General features: G+C 49.7%; 1 protein-coding gene across 5 annotated transcripts in view; it reads left to right on the forward strand.

The window, feature by feature from the left end:
- DNM1 (dynamin 1) overlaps nucleotides 1-23,784 on the forward strand; it is a 51,890-nt gene that overhangs the window by 9,527 nt on the left and 18,579 nt on the right. For all 5 annotated transcript variants that reach the window (XR_013169486.1, XR_013169490.1, XM_077146052.1 and 2 more), the window contains exons 2-13: nucleotides 3,789-3,862; nucleotides 4,185-4,334; nucleotides 4,693-4,896; nucleotides 5,158-5,256; nucleotides 5,364-5,524; nucleotides 6,598-6,740; nucleotides 6,868-7,003; nucleotides 7,307-7,374; nucleotides 8,484-8,622; nucleotides 15,831-15,917; nucleotides 23,486-23,556; nucleotides 23,715-23,766. Coding sequence is in view for 3 of the 5 variants with exons in the window: in XM_077146052.1 (XP_077002167.1) it covers nucleotides 3,789-3,862; nucleotides 4,185-4,334; nucleotides 4,693-4,896; nucleotides 5,158-5,256; nucleotides 5,364-5,524; nucleotides 6,598-6,740; nucleotides 6,868-7,003; nucleotides 7,307-7,374; nucleotides 8,484-8,622; nucleotides 15,831-15,917; nucleotides 23,486-23,556; nucleotides 23,715-23,766 (1,384 nt within the window). In the remaining 2 variants the exon portion in view is untranslated. The remainder of the gene's footprint in view (nucleotides 1-3,788; nucleotides 3,863-4,184; nucleotides 4,335-4,692; nucleotides 4,897-5,157; nucleotides 5,257-5,363; nucleotides 5,525-6,597; nucleotides 6,741-6,867; nucleotides 7,004-7,306; nucleotides 7,375-8,483; nucleotides 8,623-15,830; nucleotides 15,918-23,485; nucleotides 23,557-23,714; nucleotides 23,767-23,784) is intronic.

The raw sequence follows: 23,784 nt of genomic DNA on the forward strand, positions 1-23,784 counted from the left end.
GTCCAAGCATGCTGCTTTCTGGCATCCTCGCCATTCATCTGGGCCTGGGAGATCAGGGTCCCTAAGCTTTGGCCCCAGATCTCAGGTCCTAGAGTAGGTGTGTATGTGTGTATGGAGGGTCACTTTCAGCCCTTTGGCAACAGTTTTTCCAGACCCCAGTAGGGATGACAGTGACAAACAGGGGATGTGTGTCATTTTGAGGTCCTAGGAAGTGTTTATTTCATCCTCTCCATGCTTCAGGTTTGAAGGCGCCGCTGCAGATGGCAAGGCAAGGCCTCCCTGGGAAACCACCATCTGCCAAAACGAGTGGGGAGAGCTGGCATACCACCCAGCCCTCCCACGCTGGGGCGCAGCACATAACCACCGAGGCTGGTGGGCCCGGCACACTTCTCCCTTGGCAGCTGTTCTGTCCTCCCTTAGCCTAACCAGGAGCTGGGGTGGGAGGTGCAGGAGGTAGCCCAGCTTGAGGCCAAATAAGGCCTTGAATCCTAGCTGGGGAGGCTCCCAGGGTGGGGTAGGGGACAGGTTAACAGGGTGCTGTGCGATAGTGTGTCCAGGTGAAAGAGAAGCACTGGGAAGTCAGACCCTGTGCTGGGTGTGGAGATCTAGCGGTGAGGGAGGCTCTTGCAGTCTCTGTATAGGAGCCAGCTGGTCCTCTTCCCTGATGTCCAGGCATGGGGCTGAGCAGCAGGCTTCCTGTGCCCCGGTTCTGTCTTGGCCACTTCTCCCATCTCCGCATGGCCTCACTGCCCCTGTCCCTCTCCAGGCCTTGGTCCCATCCTCTGGACGGTAATGATGGAATGAAATGGTCTCTGAAAGCTTCTCCCACTTGATTTCGATCATTTCCACCTAACATTTCATGGTCAGAATCCCCAGATTCAGTACCCAGAGAAGGTGAGGTGGAGGGGATTCTGCAGGGTTTAGGATTGTTGTGCTGAAATTTAGGAATCTTCCTAAGGAGGAGGCCAAGAACAGTAGTCACTCTTCAGTAACCTCCTTGAGCTAGTGAGCACCTCCTGTGTACCCGGCATGGGCTCAGCTCTCTGCAGGAAAAGGCTCCCTAAATCCTCCCACAGCTGCCGTGGACTCTGAGGCCCAGAGGTTGAAGCAACTTGTGCAAGGCACTGGGCAGAAACAAGATTCAAACCCAGGGCCTCTGCCAGGCACTGGCTCCTAACTGTTAAAACTGGAAAGGAGACATGAAAATCACCAGGGGATTGTGTTTAAAATCCAGATTCTGCCCACTGCCAACCCAGCATGTCTGAGGAATGTATATTTTAACAATCTGTCCAGGGATTTGTGATGCATGCTGTGTGAGGGACATACCTTGAGAACCTGGGCCATGGCAGAGATGGGACCCCTCCCTTGCCCGGGCACCCTTTTGCCCACCCTGGCCTTGGGAGCTCTGTCTGAGGAGAGACTCTGCCCCAGACATTGCCTTGCCCTCTAATCTGCATTTCCCATAAGCTGCTTGTCCTTTAAATAGCAGCTTGGGGCAGAGTGGTCCAGGCTTCTTAGCACCTATCATTCTCCCCAGCTAGACTGTGGGCTCCCTGCACCCTCTAAGTGGCACCTCAGGGATGCCGGCCCCTCAGGCCTGCTATGGCCGGGTAGGCCCATCTGTACAAGGAGTGGCCTCTCAGGGAGGAGCTCCAGGAAAGGTCCATGTCTCTGTGTGGGGGGCTTCTCTGTGGGGAGTCTCATCCTTTCCAGCCACTCCTGCCGTTCCCATGGCAATTGCTGTTGCCATGGAATTGCTGGGTGAGATGCTGGTGGGGAAGAAAGGTGGACCCCGGGCTCCTACTCCAGCCTTTGGGAGACCAGCTAACCCTGGGGGACTGCCAAAACATGGGGTCACCTCCTCAAAAAGTTGGTGATTATAGGATGGGAGAGAGAGAGAGAGAGGAAGGAAGTTCCTCACCATCCCCTCCCCCTGAGTTAATCACCTCCTTCTCTGCAGGCCTGGTACACCTCCTTTCTAGCACATGTCACACTGCATTGCATTATGTGTTTACTTGTCTGTCTCTCCCACCACCCAGTGAGCTCCTCAGGGTGGGGAAGTGTCTGACTCATCTCTCATCTGCAGGGCCCAGCACAGGGCCTGGCACAGAGCAGCTGCTCTCAGATATGTCCTAGATTGAATGCAATTGAATTACATAAAAAGTCAAGTCTGGCTCCTCAGATTTAGGGGGTGGCACAGTTTGAAAGGGAGGTCCCCCAGGCTCTGGTGTTCAACAGATGCTTCAGTTTCAATGATCCCAGCTCTGCCATTCCTAGCTGGGTGACCTTGGGCAGGTCACTTTCCTTCTCTGAGCTTCAGTTTCTTCATCTGCAAAATAGGGATAATGATTTCCATATCAGAGCAGTGCACTGAGGTGCACTGATGGAAACTTACAGCCCCCCACCCTTCTGAAGCTCACAGTCTTGCAAGAATGAAATGCACTTCCCTGGCACCTAGAAAGTGATTAACAAATGTGAGATTTGTCCTTCTTTTCCTCCTGTTTACAGCATGGACACTCCATGATGCCTCCTCAGCCGCCTCTGCTCTCCCCAGAGTGGGAGCAGGATGACAGATAATGGAAAAGTCCTCCAAATGAGACCTAGAACCGAGGAGTCCTGGGCCCTCTGCCTGACCTTGGGGCACAGGAAGTTTTGTGAGGCTAGGGGCTGGAGACCTTGACTTTGGCTCCAGCTCTGTGAGCCTGAGCTCATCCACCCTTTTCTCAGGGCCCCTGTGTGCCTCTCTATGAACAAGGCAGTTGTCCAGATCTCAGGGGTCCCTGGGGCTCCAGCCTACTCCCCCCTTTCGTGGGTCTTAGGGATCCCATGACTTCTGATTCCATCAGCCTGATCCCTGAAGAGGCCTCCACCCTCATGCTTGTGCTAGCCTGGGTGGGGGAGATGAAAAGAGCTGACAGGACAGAGAGAAACCCACAAGAGTCAGCCAAAAGAACTAAGGCTGACATTGGCATGAGCAGATGTTCAGAACATAGATTGCCAGGGTTGGGGACTGTTGGTGCCTTTGAGTTCCCTCAGTCCAGTCCCTCTTTGGGGACTGAGTCCCCAGGAGGCAAGTGGCTGAAAGGCAGAGAGCTTTCACTGAAGAGTCAAACAGAACTGGATCCAGGGCTCACAGTGCCAAATGCTGGCTGTGCAACTGAACATTGAGCCTCAGTCTCCTCATCTGCAAAATGGGGATAAAAACAACCCCGACCTCACAGGGGTATTGTATGCAGTCCATGAGATAGTGTCCACAAAGCACCTGGCACACAGTAGGTACTTAAACATGAGTTATTTTCCTTGCCTCTTCCTCCTCACCCCCCCACCTCCTCAGCCCTAGCCAGATGGAGCCCTGAGGAAGAGGAAGTGAGATGCTACCCTTCTCCACAGAGGAAGGGAGGGGAGGAGGTATAGCTCTGTTTCCCTGGAAACTGCTGGACACTTAGGCATGTGGGACACCTCATGCTTTAGTTTCTCCTGCTGAAAGGCAGATCTGGGACAAGGGCTTCCTGTTGGATCCAACACAGGGCATATCTGAGAGTGGTCTGGGGAGTTGCTGGTCTTGTCTTCTGGCTTCTCAGATGCTTAAATTCTGTGGGCCAGGGGAGGTGGAGGTCTTTCCACCTTTTTTACCTGCCACCTTCCCAGAGTGCCCTGAAGTCCTTGGGCTAAGGTGCTAAGGGCTAAGGAGTGGGGACAGCATTTTGGGGGGAGCTTTGGAGCTCTCAGTGGCAGGACAGGTGCCCCTCTCAGACTTTGAACCCATCTGACTCCCAAATTCATTGCAGGGACTTCCTGCCCCGAGGATCTGGCATTGTCACACGCCGCCCTCTTGTCCTGCAGCTGGTCAATGCTACCACAGGTACGTGCACTCAAGCACCAGCAGCTTGACCTGGCCTCTCTAGTCCATTTGACTCCCGAGTCCTCACGGGGAGGTCCAGTCTAGTGACTGATGTAACTTGAAGCAGGGGCATCCCCCTCTTTGGGTCTCAGCACCCTAACTGGGCAGGGGTATGAAAATGCATAACGGAGATTTGCGTTGTTACGGAGGGAGGGAGGAGAGGGCAGTGCTTGGAGGGTGTGTGTGTGTCTATTCTGGGGGGAGGGGGGCGGAGGGAATGGGACCCAGGTGACGTCCCGAGCTATAACGCCCACTCCCCTTCTTCTACTCGCTTCTGGAGCAGAATATGCCGAGTTCCTGCACTGCAAGGGGAAGAAATTCACCGACTTCGAGGAGGTGCGCCTGGAAATCGAGGCTGAGACAGACCGGGTCACTGGCACCAACAAGGGCATCTCGCCGGTGCCCATCAACCTCCGCGTGTACTCGCCGCACGGTGAGGAGACCTGGCCCCGCCCCCGGCCTCTCCGAATCTCGCTTAGCCCCGCCCCTTGGGAAACCCGTATTGGCCACGCCCCTTCACTAGCGCCTCAGAGGCGGGTCCAGCTCCTCCGGCAGATCCGCCCCCACAGTGACCCCACCTTGCTCCATCCTCCCCCAAGATCCACCCTGCGGTAACCCCGCCCACCTGTGGCCACGCCTCCAACTGCCGGTGTTTCAATGATACCCTGGCCTTGACCCGGTCCACCTGCTACCAAGCTCCCGGCAGGGTTTAAGCCCGGCCCTGCTCCCTAACTCCACCGCCCACGGCTCCGCCCCTCGCCTTGAGCCCGCTGTCTCACCGCCCTGTCCAGTTCTGAACCTGACCCTGGTGGACCTGCCCGGAATGACCAAGGTCCCGGTGGGGGACCAGCCTCCCGACATCGAGTTCCAGATCCGGGACATGCTTATGCAGTTCGTCACCAAGGAGAACTGCCTCATCCTGGCCGTGTCACCTGCTAACTCCGACCTGGCCAACTCCGATGCCCTCAAGGTCGCCAAGGAGGTGGACCCCCAGGGTACGTTCCCTCCGGGCAGCCCGTGCACGAGACTCCGAGGGCCTATCCTCGGGGTAACAGGCACTCCATTGGAGGACCCAAGCGAAACAGGCTACTCTGCCGAGAATGAATGAGAAGGGAAGAGTGAAAGCAAGGAGTGGGTGAGGGAATAAGCAAGAGAGTGAGCGGCCGTTGGTGAGAATGAGATTGGGGTGGGAGTGTGGGGTTTTGTGTGTGAGGGTTGGGGTGGATGCAGGGGACTCTCTTCCTGCCTTCCCTCAGGGCAGCGCACCATCGGGGTCATCACCAAGCTGGACCTGATGGACGAGGGCACGGATGCCCGGGACGTGCTGGAGAATAAGCTGCTCCCTCTGCGCAGAGGTAGGCATGCCTCCCACGTGATCCACTCCTCTGCCCCTCCCCTTCCCCCACCACCCCCCCCTTGGCGGGGGCTGGTTGCCGCTGATCTCGATCCCGTCCCTCCGCAGGCTACATTGGGGTGGTGAACCGGAGCCAGAAAGACATTGATGGCAAAAAAGACATCACGGCTGCCTTGGCCGCCGAGCGCAAGTTCTTCCTCTCCCACCCTTCCTACCGCCACTTGGCCGACCGCATGGGCACACCCTACCTGCAGAAGGTCCTCAACCAGGTAGGAGCCCAGGCCAGGTAGAGCGGGCCTGGGGAAACCAGCCTGGAAGCAGAATAATGTGAGTGTGTTCTGTGAGGGCAGCCCGCAGAGATCCACGCCCTCACCGTGCAGATGAACGTGCTGAGACCCAGAAAAGCATAGCGACTTGCACAGAGTCACACAGTGAGCAGGAGCAGAGCTTTGCTGACCTTTCCCTATCTGTGATCTGGGATAGGAGCCCTGGCATCTCCCAGGACTCAGAGCAGAGCAAAACCGTCTGTGAAGGGTGGCATTGATAAGGGCTTGGGTTTGGAAGCCAGGTTTGGAGTCTCCTCAGTTGAAGACCTTGATCCATTGTGAAATGGAAAGAGGCTGATCCAGAGACAGGGGCCTTCCTTCCCAGGATGTTTCTCCACCAGGAATGGGACCTCCGGAACAGAGGCTTGTGGATGCGGGTGTGTTGAGGGGAGGAAGGCTGTAGGGAGTGCAGTGTAGTATGCGTGCAAAAGTGGGGACTCTGGAGGTCACAGACCTACGTTTCAATCCCAGCTTTGACACTGAGATAGTCTCTCCAGCTCTCTGAGCCTCTATTTCTGCATCTGTAAATGCTGTCAATAATGGTACCTGTTTCATAGAGTCATTGGGAAGATTCAGAGAGATACTGTATTGGAGGACCAAGCTAGAGTAAGAATGAAGACGAGGTTTACCTTACACCTCTGGGTGCCTTACACCCAGAGGTCACGAGGAGACAGCCCTCCAGCCATCACTGCCCCAGATACATTTGGTGCCACCATCACTGTGTCTAAAAATATTACTTAAAAATCAGGTGATTTCAGCTAAAAATCCAGGTTTCTGGCTCCTGTTGAAAATTAAATTCGTCATTTGTTAATTAAATACACCTCTGTGGAGCACCTATTGTGCTGTGTGCCAGGCCCTGCCCTCAGGCAGCTTGCCTTTTGGTGGGCAGGACAGCTGTGGGCTGTCCTCCTCACCACATCCACATGGCCCCCTGGGGTCCCATTCCTGCCTGGCCCAATGGACATCTGGGTCTGTGACCTTGGCCCTAACACTTTCCTTGGCACCCCCACATCCAGCAACTGACGAACCACATACGGGACACGCTGCCAGGGCTACGAAACAAGCTGCAGAGCCAGCTGCTGTCCATCGAGAAGGAGGTGGAAGAGTACAAGAACTTCCGCCCGGATGACCCAGCGCGCAAGACCAAGGCACTGCTGCAGTGAGGCCCTCCCCAGCCCCCGGCTCCCGACCCTGAGCTTCCCCACCCTCCAGCCCAGCGCCATCCGCAGTACAGGCCTCTCTCCACTGGGCTGCTGTTGCCCTCAACCACACCACTCTTCCTCCAGGATGGTTCAGCAGTTCGCCGTGGACTTCGAGAAACGCATTGAGGGCTCAGGAGACCAGATCGACACCTATGAATTGTCAGGTGGAGCCCGAATCAACCGGATCTTCCATGAGCGCTTCCCATTCGAGCTGGTCAAGGTAGGTCAGACTCCTGCCTTCCAGCAGCCCCAGGGGCAGGAGGGCTCAAGAACCACCCCCTTCCTCCAAGAGTTTCTCTATCCCTCTTTCTCCCTCTCCCTCTCTCTTTCTCTCTCTCTCACACGCACACACACACACACACACACACACACACACATATACATATCTGCAAAATCCTTTGCTGACCCCATTAGAGGCCCTGGTGCCCAGCCCTAGAGGTGGGGTGGGGGAGGCAACCCTGACTTGACTTCCCAGGTAGCAGAGACAGGCCTTAAGCAGCCATCTCTCTACTCTCTTGCACAGATGGAATTTGACGAGAAGGAACTCCGAAGGGAGATCAGCTATGCCATCAAGAATATCCATGGCATTAGGCATGTATTGGGATTGGGGAGAGGGTGTGACCCCTGGAGGGCAGGGGGGTCTGGCACAGAGATACAGGGAGTGATGAAGTGGGTCGCACTCAGGAAGAACCCTAGAGCCCAGGTCCCAATCCCTTGACCCTAACTCTATGGTTCCCAGCTTGGCAGGCTCCAGCGGGGGCTGACAAATGGGAGAACTGGGCTGTCCCACTCCCTGAAACCTGCTGCCCTCCTTTGCTGTCCCTGGGAGCAGGGCTTAGAGCACAGGGCACAGGTGGCAGGGAAGGCACCCTCTGGAGTTGGGCTCCCTGCTTATTCCCAGGCTGAGATGGCTCCACCCATCCCACTCAGGTTGGAGAGCAAAAATACCCAAACCACTGGGTGGGGCCTGGGATGGAGCATCTCTGCAGCAGTCTGTGGCCATTTGTGATGTCACTAGGAGTGGGGCTGCTCAACCCTCCCAAATGCTTGCTAGTCCAAATGACCCCATTCCACTTCACCTCCTTCCTTCCAGCCAGTCCTTCTCAGCCTGTGGAGAAGGAAGGGGGATTGGGAAATAGACTCTGTTCCTTAAAAGCTTAGGTCTTCTTCAGGGACCCAGAGTTGCACTGTGTTTATTCAACCAATCCATTCAACACCAACCAACTTAATGCACATACTATGTGCCAGGCAGTGACCAAGATGAACATGTCACTGCTTTCATGCATGTCCCATTACAATGTTTGGTATGGAAACTGCATACTGATAACTGCATTGGCCAAGGCACGGAAGAAATCTCTCCTAGACCTAAAATAAAATGCTCTCTTCCTAAAAGAGCCCTTTAGGAGACCCATGTCTGGCAATTTTCAAGCCATTTCCAGCCCTAGAACCCTTCATATGAATGGACTCTGAAGTGGAACCACAACGTATAAAACAGATACAAACAGATCCCAAAGAGCATAGATTGGAAGCTCCTCATGAGAATCCCTTCTCCCCATTTACAGACGGGGACACTGAGGCCCGAGATGGTAGTGGGAGGACCTGTGGGCAGAGCTCAGGGGCTTGGGGAGGGGCCCTGGCCTGGCACTCCTGGCGGGAGCCGGCCTGTGACGCTGTGCCCTTCTCCCACCCCGGGCCTTCAGAACGGGGCTGTTCACCCCAGACATGGCCTTTGAGACCATTGTGAAAAAGCAGGTGAAGAAGATCCGAGAACCGTGTCTCAAGTGTGTGGACATGGTTATCTCGGAGCTAATCAGCACCGTTAGACAGTGCACCAAGAAGGTAACCCGGCGGCCCGGGCCAGCCCCACCCCCCCACCTACGCCCCTGCCCTGCACTGCTGCCAGGCGCCCCTTCCCCACACCCCCCCCCACCGCCCACTACCTCCTCGGTAGCATGTACAGACCCTAGCGGGGTGGGGGAGGCAGCCCGCCACAGATCAAGGGAGGGGCACCCTCTGAGGGGGGCTTCACCCACCCCTCGGCCCCGAGATCCCAGAGACCAAGGGATTAGACATTGAGAAGGTGGGTGTGATGGCTGGCTGTTTACCCTGAGAGCCCACCAAGAGCTCCCTCAGCGCAAGGAGAACAGGGCATGTGGGGACCCTGAACCCCCTTCCTGCCCTCAGAGGTGGGATCATCTCCGGGACCTCCCGGGAGGGACCTTGGGAAGACCTTGGCCCTGGAGACAGGTGAGGCACAGGTCCTTCTTGCGGTCTGCTCGGGGGGCCTGGGCTGCTAGAGGGGTGCAGAGGACCCAGGTCTACCAGGTACCTGATTCCCCACCGCCCTTCATCCTCCCCATCCTCACCCCACACCCTCACTCAGGACCCTCACTCGAGACCTTCCATCCCTTCCATCCACATCTAGCCTTCCAGAGACAGAGCCCGCCTTTATCTGCTGTGTCACTGAGCCTCACAGAACCACACAAAGAAGCCAGGGCAGGGAGGATGGTGCCCATTTAACAGCAAGAAAACTAAGGCTGAGGAGATCAAATGGTTTGCCCAATGTCGTATCGCTAGGAAGTGGTAGAGCTGCTACTCAAAGTCACGGCCCACAGCCTACCTTCCTTCTCCATCCCCACTGCTGCCCTGGCTCCCCTCTGTCACCACCTCTACTCGTTCTCTTTCTGTCTCTTTCTGTCTTTCTCAGCTGAGTTCCTCCAGACCCCTTTTGGAGGGGAGGCAAGGGATGCTCCTTGAAGAGAAGGGTGGAAGCAGGAGTAGAGCCGGGAGCTGGAGAGTGGAGGTCAGGCTGCTATGCTGCAACTCCAGGAGGCATCCACTGCACTGTAGTCTATGTGAATGGAGCCCCCTGGAGTTGTGCAGTGCACAGCCTGGGCAGCAGGATGCAGCAACCCTGGTGGAAGTAGGGGATGGTTCTGGGCTTTGGAATCAGGATGAAGCAAGTGAAGGAGGCACTTTGAAATCTAGAATTGAACAGGGTGGGTGGGGTTCTGTTATTTTCCTGGCCTGGGTCAGCCCCTTAGGGGGTTCCAGAGCTGTGGACAAAGATGGCATTGAAAAAGAGAGAGGGTAGGCCCAGTGTAGCTGAGGAGTAGGGGATCCCAGTTCTTACTTAGTAAGGGGCCTTGTACGGAACAGGGGCTCGGTCTCTCAGACCCGCCTCCCTGACCTCACAGAGCTCCGGGGGGTGCTTGGCAGCACCTGGGAGGTGCCAACCGTGGGTGGGGGTAGGGCGCGCCTGGTCCCACGCTCACATTGTCTTCTGTTCTCTCTCTCTTTCTCTGTGTCGGTGTCTCTCTCTCACCTCCCCATGCCCCGTGCATCCTTCCCCACCCCTGACCCCTGGCCCTGCTTGGCTTTTACTCCTCTGCTCCCTGCCCACGGCTGCTCCTCCTCCTGTCACCTCCTCCTGCCTGGGTGCAGGACAGGCCTCTTCACACCTGATCTCGCTTTTGAAGCCACAGTGAAAAAGCAGGTGCAGAAGCTCAAAGAGCCCAGTATCAAGTGTGTGGATATGGTAGTCAGTGAGCTCACGGCCACCATCAGAAAGTGTAGCGAAAAGGTATGATGGCGGCCCTTCCTCATGGCCACGGCCTCCTGTGGGCACAACCGTCAGTTGAGCTGGCCTGGTGGCCCTTCAGCCACCGCTGTGGGCCCAGGTGCCCGTGCTGGCTGGGCGGTCCCTGACATTCCCTGCCCGCCTATAGCTCTGGGCCTGCTTGCACCCAGGGTCCCTTCAGGCCCCCATCCCTGCCAGAGAATTCTGCTCCAACCCAAGCATCCTCAGTGGCCCCATCCCACCGATAAGAATGACAATGACCATGATGATGATGATGATAAGATGGCAGCTGTTTATTGAGCACCTACTGTGTGCCAAACCCTGGGTTGAGTGCTTGCCCTTCTTATCTGACTTAATGTTCTTGACAGCCTGAAAAAGCGGGTAGTATTATTGTCCTCATTTTACAAATGCAAAAACGGAGAGGAAAAGTAATTTACCCAGGACCCCACTACTAAATGTAGCACGAGGCCGAGGGAGGGACTCTGCAGTCAGAGTCTCCTGGGGTGGGGGAGCTATCCCGGTACCTCAAAACCAATTTGCCCAAAGGTATGTTGGACCTATTCACTTTACAGGAAGTCATGCATGTTAGGCAGGATCAGCCTCTTTTGAGCTGTTCATGACCTTTTAGATGCCTTTTTCCTATTTGTCTACTTTGGCACATTTTGAGGATTTTTAGCCAGGTTGTCTGAAGCAGTTCTTTGGGGAGTGCATGAGAATCCATCGCTTAGGGTGAGCTTTTCCAGAATACTGATGTCAGACACAAATGCCCGTACCCAGCAGGCTGAATCAGACTCTCTGGGGGAGGCCCCAGCTGCACCTGTTTTGATAAAGCTCCCCATGCTGGGCGGCGGGGATGGGGAGCACATCTGCCTTCACTTCACATCCCATGGCTCATGCACACTTAGTCATGTGCACCCCTTTCACAGTCTTGTCCCCTTTTGGCCCACCTTTGTGCTGGATGGGGCTAGATGAAGGGAATTAGCATCCACCCAGTGCCTGCTCCTGTCGAAATACCATTCAGGCTGGACTCCCTATTGCATAGGGTTTACTGGGTCACCTAAGTCATAGTCACCCTGGATCACGAATGCTAAGCAACATGATTGTTCTTTGATTAAATTTTTAAAATATAGAGTTTACTATAAGCTGTCTTAAGCCCTTTTACAAAAGAAGACAAGGTATAAAGGAACTAAAAATAAGGTACTTTGGTTTCAATGATAAAATAATATGTGCTCATAAAGAAAATTTGGAAAATAGGCAAGAGTAAAGAGAAAAAAACAATTCGCTTTTTAGCAAACCACTACTGAGATTTTCATACCTTCCCCCTCACATACACTCCTTTTTTAAAAAAGGAGTGTTGGTATTGATTTCGTTCTGCTCATATGTGATTGCTATGAAACTACTCAAACAGCCCAGAGAAAGTGAAAGTCTCCATAATCCCATCTCTAAAAATAAGGACCTCTAGAAGTATGTTCTTACTAATTACAAAACTAATTATATATATGCCAATTTTAACTTCAGTGGGATCATTCTAGGTGCACCAATCCATGAACTCTCCTTTTTCACCAAGCAGTGCATTATGGAGTTTTCCTATATTGTTGCATAAAGATTTGACCTCATGCTCTTTAACTGCTAAACTGTGTTCCTTTGTAGTAACGTGCCTTAATTTATATATTCAATGCCCTGTTGATAAACATTTAGGTTGTTTCAACTTCTTTATTTTTTTTCTTTCACAAACAGTACTATAGTGAACATCATTATAGATGTATTTTTGGTACTTATCCTATTCTTTCTTTAGGGCAAATTTCTAGACATGTAAGTGTCTGGTCAATGGCTATGAGCGCTCACAATTTTGGTAACTTCTCCAAACAGTTTTCACCAATTGATACTCCTCCAAATCTTTTTTTTCTACACATAAGTTTTTTACTTTGTTAGGTGATCACTCTCTGAATATATTAGCATCCTGCCTTTTCTCTTACTAGCATGCATTTTTTTCATATTAACAATGTCCATAAATATTTTTAATATTTCTTAATAGTATCAGATGGATTTACTATAGTTTAATCATTTTCTTACTGGTGAACAATAGATTGTTGGCAAGTTTTCAGTATTATAAGTAGCCTGATGATGAACACTTTTGAGTATAGTTTTCTTTTTTTTCTTTAAGGCTATAAAAACTTTATTATCAAAGCCACAAAGCGACATATGTGCTCAGAAATATGCTGAGAAATATATGGATCATTCTACTGCCAAGAAGTGTATTTTTCTTTATCTAGGATTACTTCCTTAGGATAGATTCCTAGAAGATTAATTACTAGATATAAACAGTGAAAAACCATTGACCACTTTGCTGAATTTCTTTCCAAAAGGAAAGCAGTAATTATTGTAAGTGGTAAAACGTTGGAAACAACCCAGGTGTTCATCAGGAAGGGATTGATTATATAAAGTATCACGCAAACAATAGAAGACAACAGCAAAAGAGCAAGCAGTGCTTATTTCCATCCACATATTCTTCCACAACATACCATGGAGAAAAAAGCAAGTTCCAGAAAAGAAATGTAAATATTTTGGGGAAAAAATGACAAATAAGAATGATAAAATTCTGAAGGCATATTCCCCAAGTTGTTAATGGTTATTTTGGGGTGGGATGCGCAGAACATGGCAATCTTTCCATTCCTACTGAACAGATTTTAGCCATGGTCCAATCTTTTGCAGCAAGTCTATACGATTATGGTGAGCCGAAAAATACAGTCAATGAAAACTTTAAAAATGAAAAGAAAGCTTTGGTCAAAAATGGGGAAAATATAGTATTTTTGCCTTTTTATTTGTTTAGTGGACAGTAATTACTTTCCTTTATGTGGTAAAAATCACCCATCTTCGTCTTTTCTTTCTTCCCAAGTTTTCTAAGCTTAGCAGTTCACTCCCTCCAGAGTCTTCATAAATGTTCAGCTCGACTCCTAGCCTTGCTAGGATTCGATTTTTCATGTCTGGATGAAATCTGGAATTTAATGTGGAGCACAGCATGTGCCACTCAATCCTCCCCACAACCCTAAGGGGAAAGTACCATTGCTACCCCCTTTCACACATGAAGAAACTGAGAAGCAGAGGGTCTCCTCTGCTAAGGAGAGTTGGCCGGGCCGGGGCTGGCTTGGAACCCTAGGGCATGTGGCTTCAGTACCCACATCACAGCCCCCTTTGCCCTCCTGCCTCTAACCGGGGACGCTGACCGCCCTGCCCAGTGTCCCTCTCCCCACCCATCCCCACCCCGGCCAAGGACAGAGAGAGAAAAGTTCCATTTTTTAAAACTGGCTAAAACTCCTGGAAATGCTCAGAGGCGATCAGAATGGAAAAAGATGCTCAAAGGGAACAGAACTCCTCAAAGGGGCTGATGCTGCCCTGTCTCGGGTGACACGTGGAAAACTTGAGAAATGTAACATCCAGGCTGTTAGTGGTTATGCTCTTTGGCAAATTGCTTTTTTCCCCTTCCCCCCTCCTCCTTCCTCCTTCCCGCCACCCCACCCCCACCCGGGGAGGGGAACCCTTGAGACCACCTCAGAGGAGGCCCCCTGATGGTGATGACCCAGTCCCGATTCTCTGCCCAGACTGGGAGACTCACCTCTCCCACAGGACTCCGAGGAGTGGGAGCCCCTCCTTGGGCCTCACAGGGCAGTGGTACTCACTAGGAACTTCCCAGCTGGGGTTTTTAAGCCCCTGGTCTCAGGCTGCCCCTCCCCGAGGTCCCCTTCGCTTGGCTGCATCAGCCATGCCCTTGGCACAGCCACGAGACTGGCAGGATGTGGGCATCTGTCACCGTCTGCTTTTCCTGGGCTGGCATCCAGGGCACCGCTTTCCTTCCCCATTTTCCTGCCTCTCTCGTCCTCCCTGCCCCACCATGTCTCCTGGGCCTCCATCTTGCCCAAAAAATCACCACCTGTGCCTATAGCCGGGGCACGCCCGCCCCCAGCTTTCTTCCCACGTGGGGGGAATCTATCTGAGGCTCCAGAGGTCTGACCCAGGCATGAGAAGAGGGACGAGGAGTGGGTCTAGCTTTGCCCGCATTACCCAACCCAGGTACCCGTGGCCACCAAGGGAGGAGGGAGGGCCAGCAGGACTGGAGGTCCCTGCGGGTGGGCCCCACACCATCTGAAGCTCAGGGAGTCCTCCTCCCCGAGGGCGAGCTTGTCCATGAGCCAGAGGGCAGAAGCACCCCTGCCCACTCACCCTGGCCACGAGGGCAAAGCCATCCATCCTTCATTCATTACCCGATTCCTTCAACATGCCCTTTCTGAGCTCTGGTGGGGTGCCTGGGCCTACCCCCTGCCTTCGGGAGTGGCAGAAGAGGGATCAGGCAGTTGCCAACCAGTTTGATGGAGAAGGAGGAAATCAGAGGGGGGCCCCTAACCCAGCTCTTTGGGTGACCAGGGCAGACTTTGTGGAAGAGAATGGGGCCACCCGGGCTTTGTGGAGCGCACTGTGGAGCTGAGGGCAGGAGTCGCAGGCAGAGGGAAAGCATTTGAAGTAACTTCCCTTAAGCCTCAGTTATTGAAAACTGGAGAAGAAATGGGTACTGCTGAGCTCTACCCAAAAGGTGCGGGGGTAGAGATTGGTTGAATGGCCAGCTCGGAGCTGGGCAGACAGACGTAGCCCAGCAGGAGTGGGGGTGGGGGTGGGGGTGGGGGATGCCAGGCAGGGGCATGCAAAGGGAAGCGGAAGTGGGTATATCCCACCAGGAGGGCCCGGGCATCAGCCAGACCCCCGCAGGGTACTGCTCATGCTGCTGGCTCCACACACCCCCGCATGTGCCCTCCCTCATGCCCTCGCATGCCCGTGCCTATGGCTCCTGCATGGCGTTTTGTGTGCCTGGTGGTTCCCCTTGCCCATCTCCCTGTCCCCCAGCTCTGACAAGGAGCATTGCCCGTCGCCAGCCTGACTCAGGAGGCCAACTGGCACCTTGGGCCCTGCCCTCCCCATTCCTCCTGGAATTGGAATCTGCTCCCTGCCTGGTTCTCCCCCTGATTGTGCGCTTCTAGCCTTTAGGAAGGTTTGGGGAGCCCCTGAGGGCCAGAGAAGGCCTTGGGAGTTAATGGTCCTCTAAACAAAGGCCTCCTCTAATACGTCTGCTTCTATGACGGCTGCCACCAAGATGCGGCTGGCGAGCAGGCTGATGCCGTGCGTTTCTCCCCATCGGCACTGCCCTGACACCCTGAAGCTGCCCGGGTAGGCCAGTAAAGAGGACCCGGAACCAGGAAGACCTTTGAATTGCCATTTGGAACCCGACTCTCGGGGGGTGGGTGGCCGTGGCATGGTGCCATCAGCTTCCTGGGACCCCAGGTCTCTCTTCCTTCCCTCACGGGCATCCTGTGTGCGCCTCCCATTGCACGCCCCTGGATCCCTGGACTCCGGTGGGGTTTGGGTGCCCCTGCCCGTGCCCCCTGTGTACGTGGCTTTCTCCCCTCCCGCCCCCCTCCAGCTCCAGCAGTACCCTCGGCTGCGGGAGGAGATGGAGCGCATCGTGACCACCCACATCCGGGAGCGCGAGGGGCGCACCAAGGAGCAGGTGAGGCCCGCAGCACCACCCCCCACCCCCCCCCCCAGCTGCTCCAGGCACCCTCCCGCCTCTCCCTGCGCCTCTCACTCCTATCCCTAGGGCTTCTTCCTTCTGCGCCTTTTTGCCTCCTCTGTCTTGGTCTCTCTCTCTCGCCGCACAATCTTTATTTCTGTCCTTCTCAACTTCCTGGCGGTCTGTCCTTCTGGTCTTCTCTCCTTGCACCTCTGTCTGCCTGTTAGCTGTTTCTCTGGGTCACCTTATCTCTCTCAAAACTCACCCCCCGCTTTGTTTTTTGTAGTCACTCATCGAATGTTCATTCATTCAATCACTCATTCAGTCATTTGGTCACAGATTCATTAGCTGGCGGAGCTGGGAGGAGCAGGCGGCTGTCAGGGCCCTCCCCGAGCTGGTCCTTTTCTCCCTCATCTCTCAGGCCACCCACTTGTGGCTCCCATTTCCCGCCCCCACCCTCACTGCCCTTCTCCACCACGGAGCTGTCTCGGTCCGTCACATTTTCTGGTTAACATTCTGTTTTAAAAGCTTTATTGGACTGTTTCTAATTACCAACGTGATAAATGCTCCCTAAAATACTGAGTCAGTATAGACATGATTGAATGACAATCTCGTTCACTCCGTCTCACTATTAAAATCACCATTTTTAATTGTTCGGTATCTGCTCCCCCTTCTCCCCCACCCGGCCCCAGACACTTTTAGAGACATCCACGCGCATCCACGCAGAAGCCTCTGCCTTCATCTTTAGGAACCAGAATCCTGCTATCGGCCGTGCCATTTTTCTCTAACGATACCTGTGGTGGCTAACCTCTGTGGAAACCTACTCTCTGTGGGCTTGTGTCCTGCCTCAGCTCGTTGCGCCTTCCCCAGGCCCTGTGCAGAGCCCGAGGCTGGGGGTGGGGGCAGGAGTGGGGGGAGCAGCCTCTGCCCTTCTCATGGCAAGCCGGGGGCCCGGGCTTCAACCCAGCCATCTGCAGCAAGAGCTGTGCTCTCATCACAACACACTTACCCGTCCCTCCACACTTAATCGTATATGTGGGGGTGGTGCCGGGAGTTCCGTGACAGAACATGGAAATCTTCCTCATTCCTTTGAACAACTTTGGAGTGTTTTGTTGTCTAGAGGGTGCCGTAATCTATTTCGCCTTCTGAAAGCCATTGGCTCCTACCCAATTTTTCTCTACTACCAACCATACCACACCAAACACCCTGGTACCTCTATCTGCCCAACTCATGAGTTCATCTGTGAGAAATAGTTTTAGAATTGTGTGTGTGCGTTTTTGAAAACTCTATTTCAAATTTGCAGGAGAGTTACAAAAGCAATATGAACCCTGTACACAGAATTCCAACTACTTCTAACCCCACCCAAATACTCAGATTTACCGATTTTCATATTTTGCCATATTTGCTGTATAATTCTATTTATTTATCCATCAATCCATCTATCCATTATCTATGCATCTCCTGATCTGTCAATCCATTTCCAAACACATGATGATTATTTACATCCTGCTCCCAAACACTTAATATTGTCATGTACATGTCCTAAGAACAAGACCTTCACTTATGTAACCATCTTAGGTGCAGTTAGCAAGTTTAAGAAATGTGACATTGATATAAAACTTACAGTCCATGTTTTTCATGTGGCCCAATAATGTCCTTTTGAGCTTTTTCTCCTCCCTTGTTACATCCCATCCAGGATCAAGTATTGCACTTAATTGTCATCATGTCTCAAATTGCTCATTCTTTTTTCTTTTTTCTAATTGTGGGAATAGATACGCAACAAAACTTTCCCAAGCACACCATTCAGGTTGGCAGATGGCATTCGCGGTGTGGCGGGGGAACCACCATCCATCAATTACAAAACGGTCCACATCTCCAAACAGAAATGCTGCACCCATTTTGCATTAACTCCCGTTCCCTATATCCTGGCAACCTGTACTCTCGCTAAGTTTTGTCTCTATGAGTATGCACATTTCCGATATTTTCTTTGTAGTTACCATGGGGCTTAAAATTATCATACTAAATCTGTAACAATCTTATTTGTTTAGATACCAACTAACTTCAATAGCATACACAGACTGTGCTCCTATGCCCCCTGCCCCCACTTATGTAATTCTTGTCACAAATGGTATGCTTATACATTATGAGTCCCAAAACACTGGTTTATCATTGCATTTTATGCTTTTGCCTTTTAGAGCTTGTAAGATGTAAAAAGTAGAGTTGCAAACCAAAAATACAATAGTATTGGCATTTATTTTTACCCCTGTTGTCACCCTCACTGGAGATCCTTATTTCTTCACATGGCTTTGAGCTAACATCCAGTGTCCTTTCCTTTTAACCTGTAGTACTGTCTTTAGTATCTCTTGTTGGACTGTTCTAATGGTGACCAACTCCCTCAGCTTTTGTTTATCTGTGAATGTCTGAATCACTCCCTCTTTTATTATTTTTTTTCACATGGGCAGGCATCAGGAATTGAACCCGGGTCTCCAGCATGGCAAGTGAGGACTCTGCCACTGAGCCACTGTCACATCACCCTCTCCCTCGTTTTTGAAAGACAGTTTTACCAAAAATATAATTTTTTTTGGCAATTTTCTGCTTTCAGCACTTTAAATATGTCATTCTTTTGCTGTCTTGCCTTCATTTCTGAAGAGAAATCGACATTTAATCTTATTTTGTCTTTATCTCTGGCATTTGACAGTTTGATTATAAAAAGTTGCATGTGGGTCTACTTGTGTTTATTCTGTTTGGAGTTCATTGAGCTTCATGGATGGGTATATTCATGTCTTTCATTAAATCTGAAAAATTTGTAGTCATTATTTCCTTAACTATTCTCTCTGCCCCTTTTTTGCTTTCTTCTTCTTTTTGATTCCCACAATATGGGATATAAATGATATTATTTATTTAGTGGTATAATGGTACACTTGAAGGTGTCCCACAGGTTCCTCAGGCTCTCTTTCTCCCTTCTGCTCCTCAGACTGAATGAGTTCAATCGTCTTATTTTCAAATTCACTGATTCTTTCTTCTGCCAACTCCAGTCTGCTGTTGAACCCCTCAAGGGGTTCTGTAGACTTCAGTTCTGTTTGGTTCCTTTTCATAGCGTCTATCTCTGTATTGATATTCTCCTTGTGTTCACTTATCATTTTCCTAGTTTCCTTTAGTCCTTGTCATTGTTTTCCCTTAGCTCTTTGAGCATATTTAGAACCATTTTTTAGAAGTCTTTGGTATGTCCCAGGTCTGGTCATCATCACTGATGGTTTCTAATGCTTTAATCTTTTCCTTTGCCTAGGCCATCACTTCCTGGTTCTTTGTTTTATGATCTTTTGTTGAAACCTGGACATTTTAATATTTTAATGTGTTATTGTTGAATTTAGATTCTGAGGTGTTTCTTAAGATTTGTATCCAGTTAGTGTTATGTCAGAGCTTTCCCTGAATGCCAGGAGCTAACAACAACAACAAAAAAACAAACAAACAAAAAAAAAAAACAGAAGAAGGAGGAGAGGAGGAGGAAGAGGAGGAGAAGGAGGAAAAGAAAAAAATAAAACACTTTCCCGTCTTTGCAAATTGACCTGTGCAAGTGCCCTCCTTCAGGGCTTAACCACACAAGTTTAGAGACTCGCTTGAGGCCAAAGCGTAGGGGTCTCCCTGATGCTTTCTGCATATGCATCTTTTCTTTTCTTTTTTTTTTTTTAAATTTTTAAATTTTATTTTTTAAATACCAAAAAACACAAAGCAAATGCAAACATTCCTATTTTGATCATTCCGTTCTACATATATAATCAGTAATTCACAATATTATCACATAGTTGCATATTCATCATCATGATCATTTCTTGGAACATTTGCATCTATTCAGAAAAAAGAAATAAAATGAAAACAGAAAAAAAAAATTATACATACCATACCCCTTACCCCTCCCTTTCATTGATCACTAGCATTTCAAACTAAATTTATTTTAACATTTGTCCCCCCTTGTTCTAGTTTGCCAGCTGCCAGAATGCAATATACCAGAAACAGAATGGTTTTAAAAAGGGAAATTTAATAAGTTACAAGTTTACAGTTCTAAGGCTGAGAAAATGTCCCAGTTAAAACAAATCTATAGAAATGTCTAATGTAAGGCATCCAGGGAAAGATACCTTGGTTCAAGAAAGCCGATTACATTCAATGTTTCTCTCTTAGCTGGAAGGGCACATGGCGAACATGGCGGCATCTGCTGGCATTTTCGTGGCTCTACGAAAAAGGGACTCACCAAAATGTTTTCTCTTTTAAAGAATTCCAGTAAGCAACTCCACTTTTAATGGGTGAAGACACAGCTCCATGGAAATCATCTAATTAAAAGTTACCACCCACAATTGGGTGAGTCACATCTCCATGGAAACAGTCAAAATGCTCCTATCCAGCAATACTGAATGAGGTTTAAAGGGCATGGCTTTTCTGGGGTTCACCACAGATTCAAACCAGCACACCCCTATTATTTATTTATTTATTTTAAAAAAATTTTTATTAATTTTTAAATTAAAAAAAAGATATTACAAGAAAGAAACACAAACATTCCCAACATATGATCATTCCATTCTACATATATAAAATCAGCACAGGCAGGCCATGGTGGCTCAGCAGGCAAAAATGTTTGCCTGCCATGCCAGAGGACCCGGGTTCGATTCCCGGTGCCTGCCCATGTAAAATAAAAAATATATATATAATCAGCAATTCACAATATCATCACATAGTTGCATGTTCATCATCATGATCATTTCTTAGAATACTTGCATCAAATCAGAAAAAGAAATAAAAAGACAACAGAGGGCCATGGTAGCTTAGCAGGCAAGAATGCTCGCCTGCCATGCCAGAGGACCCAGGTTCGATTCCCAGTGCCTGCCCATGTAAAAAAAAAAACACACACACACAGAAGTAAAAAGTGCTTCCAAAAAAAAAAAAAAACACAACAGAAAAAATAAAATGAAAAAAGAAAAAAAAATTATATATACCATACCCCTTACCCCTCCCTTTCATTGATCACTAGCATTTCAAATTAAATTTATTTTAACATTTGTTCCCCCTATTATTTATTTTTATTCCATGTGTTCTACTCATCTGTTGACAAGGTAGATAAAAGGAGCATCAGACACAAGGTTTTCACAATCACACAGTCACATTGTGAAAGCTATATCATTATACAATCATCTTCAAGAAACATGGCTACTGGAACATAGCTCTACATTTTCAGGCAGTTCCCTCCAGCCTCTCCATTACATCTTGGATAACAAGGTGATATCTACTTAATGCATAAAAAGAACCTCGAAGATAACCTTTCAACTCTGTTTGGAATCTCTCAGCCATAGATACTTTGTCTCATTTCACTCTTCCCCCTTTTGGTGGAGAAGGTTTTCTCAATCCTTGATGCTGAGTCTCAGCTTATTCTAGGGTTTTTCTCAATCCCTTGGTGCTGAGTCTCAGCTCATTGTAGGATTTCTGTCCCATGTTGCCAGGAAGGTCCACACCCTTGGGAGTCATGTCCCACGTAGACAGGGGGAGGGTGCTGAGTTTGCTTGTTGTGTTGGCTGGAGAGAGAGGCCATATCTGAGCAACAAAAGAGGTTCTCTTGGGGGTAACTCTTAGGCCTAATTTTAAGTAGACTTGACCTATCGTTTGTGGGGTTAAGTTTCATGTGAACAAACCCCAAGACTGGGGGCTCAGCCTATAGCTTTCGTTGCCCCACTGCTTGTGAGAACATCAAGAATTCACTTTGGGCAGGTTGAATTTTCCCCCATTCTCACCATTCCCTGAAGGGGACTTTGCAAATACTTTTCCACTCACTGATCAAATCACTCTGGGATTCATCGGGACATCACTCTGGACAAACCAACAAAATCTCATGTCCTGCCCAAGGTTTCATGTACTTACGGTGTTCAACCAAGCTATCTACATAAGTTATATTAGGAAATGCACTAGTCAAAATATAAATTTTATACCAAATAAAAATTTTTTGCTTTAGTCTCACACATAAGTTACAATTTTAAAATATTAATTACCATCTATTTTCAGCACCCTGCAGTAATGACATTCCTTTGTTCTTCCTCATGCAAAAACATTTTTAAAATTTGTGCATTTAGTCACTATCATTATACACTCTAGGCATTCCTAGATTGTACCATCTCAATCTTTATTGTCTATCTTTCTTTCAGATTTCATTTATGCCCCCAGCCCTCCTCCCTCTATCATTCTCACATTCAGCTTCATTCAGTGTTTTAACATAATTGTATTACAGTTAGGTAGTATTGTACTGTCCGTTTCTGAGTTCTTATATTTAGTCCTGTTGCACAATCTGTAACCCTTCAGCTCCAATTACCCAATATCTTACCTTATTTCTATCTCCTGGTGGTCTCTGTTACCAACATATGTATCTTTTCTTGACATGCGCATGTGGACCTAGCAGTTTCCGCATTTACAGATGTCCCCTCTTCCCTAGAATTAATTTCCTCTGAGCCCTGGATGCTGCAGGTCCTACAGCCACCATTCTCTTGCCCTGGGCAGCACAACTTGACTGCACTCCCAGAGTTCTAAAGGAGAACCCTGTGAGCTGCCTTCTACACGCAGAACAAGTTCGGGCCCAGCAAGCCCTTTAGGCCAGTATGTGCACGCAGGTGGCTCTGTTTCTTCAGGACCTGGGGTCAGGGATCCGCACCAGAAGACTGGGTCAGCTCCACCCAGAGCCGCACTGGAAGACTGGGTCAGCTCTGCCCAGAGCCAGAATAGGGAATGGGAGGGGGCAGCCAGGGTGCCACAAGAGCCTACTGCTTTCAAGTAGCCTTTTTCTTCATTGGGCAAGTGCCCTGTTACTATAGTCCTTAAACTGTTTTCTGGAACTCTGAGAAACATGTTTCTGCCAGTTCTTGTTCGTTGTTCAAGTTTCTGTGGTGGTTTGGAACCCTGAAGCATCTCACTCTTCCGCCTTGATAAAGGCAAGCGCTCAACTCCATCTTGTTATGTGCATTAATGTTGTTAAATATTGCCACACTGTTCTCCAAGAGGATGATGCTAGTTTGTATTTCCACTGACAGTATACGAGACAGCACTTCTCCCCACACTCATGTCCATGCTGGCCATTATCAATATTTATCATAAATTTGACAGGTTATAAAAGGATTTCACTGTTGCTTTAACTTGCATTTCTTTAATTATTAATGCAGACAAGCAATCTTTTTAAACTGAATTTATTGAGATATATTTACACACCATACAATTCCCCCAAAGTATACAATCAGTGGCTTACAGTATCATCGCTGAGTTGTGCATTCATCATCACAATCAATTTTAGAAGAGATCCTTTTGCATATTCTTATTGGTTATTCAATTTATTCTATGAATAGATACTTTCATGGTCTTTGACTTTTCTTATTTGAGTTTCTCATCTTTCACTTAGAGAATTGCAGGAGCTCTTTATTATTATGGCTACTAACCTTCTGTCTATTATATGTGTTACAAGTCTTTTTCTCCCAGTTAGGTCATGCATTTTTAAACTTTGTGTTGTCTTTTCCATTTGCCCTCTAACCTGTGCATCCTTGAAGGTCATGCTCCTCATCGATATTGAGCTGGCTTACATGAACACCAACCACGAGGACTTCATAGGCTTTGCCAAGTGAGTGCTCCCTGGGCAGAGAGGGTGACACCTCCTGTGTGCGTGTAGGACCCAAGCCTGCTGGGTTAATTCTTTGAGTCCTGTGCCCATTGAGCAGTGGGCAGCAAAGCTGGGCCGCCTTGAGAAGTTCTGAGGCTCCTCCCCTCTCTCTCCATTAGTGCTCAGCAGAGGAGCAACCAGATGAACAAGAAGAAGGCTTCAGGGAACCAGGTGAGTGGGCTCCAGCGC

Source organism: Tamandua tetradactyla, chromosome 2 (assembly GCF_023851605.1).
Source record: "Tamandua tetradactyla isolate mTamTet1 chromosome 2, mTamTet1.pri, whole genome shotgun sequence".
Classification (NCBI taxonomy): Eukaryota; Metazoa; Chordata; class Mammalia; order Pilosa; family Myrmecophagidae; genus Tamandua; species Tamandua tetradactyla.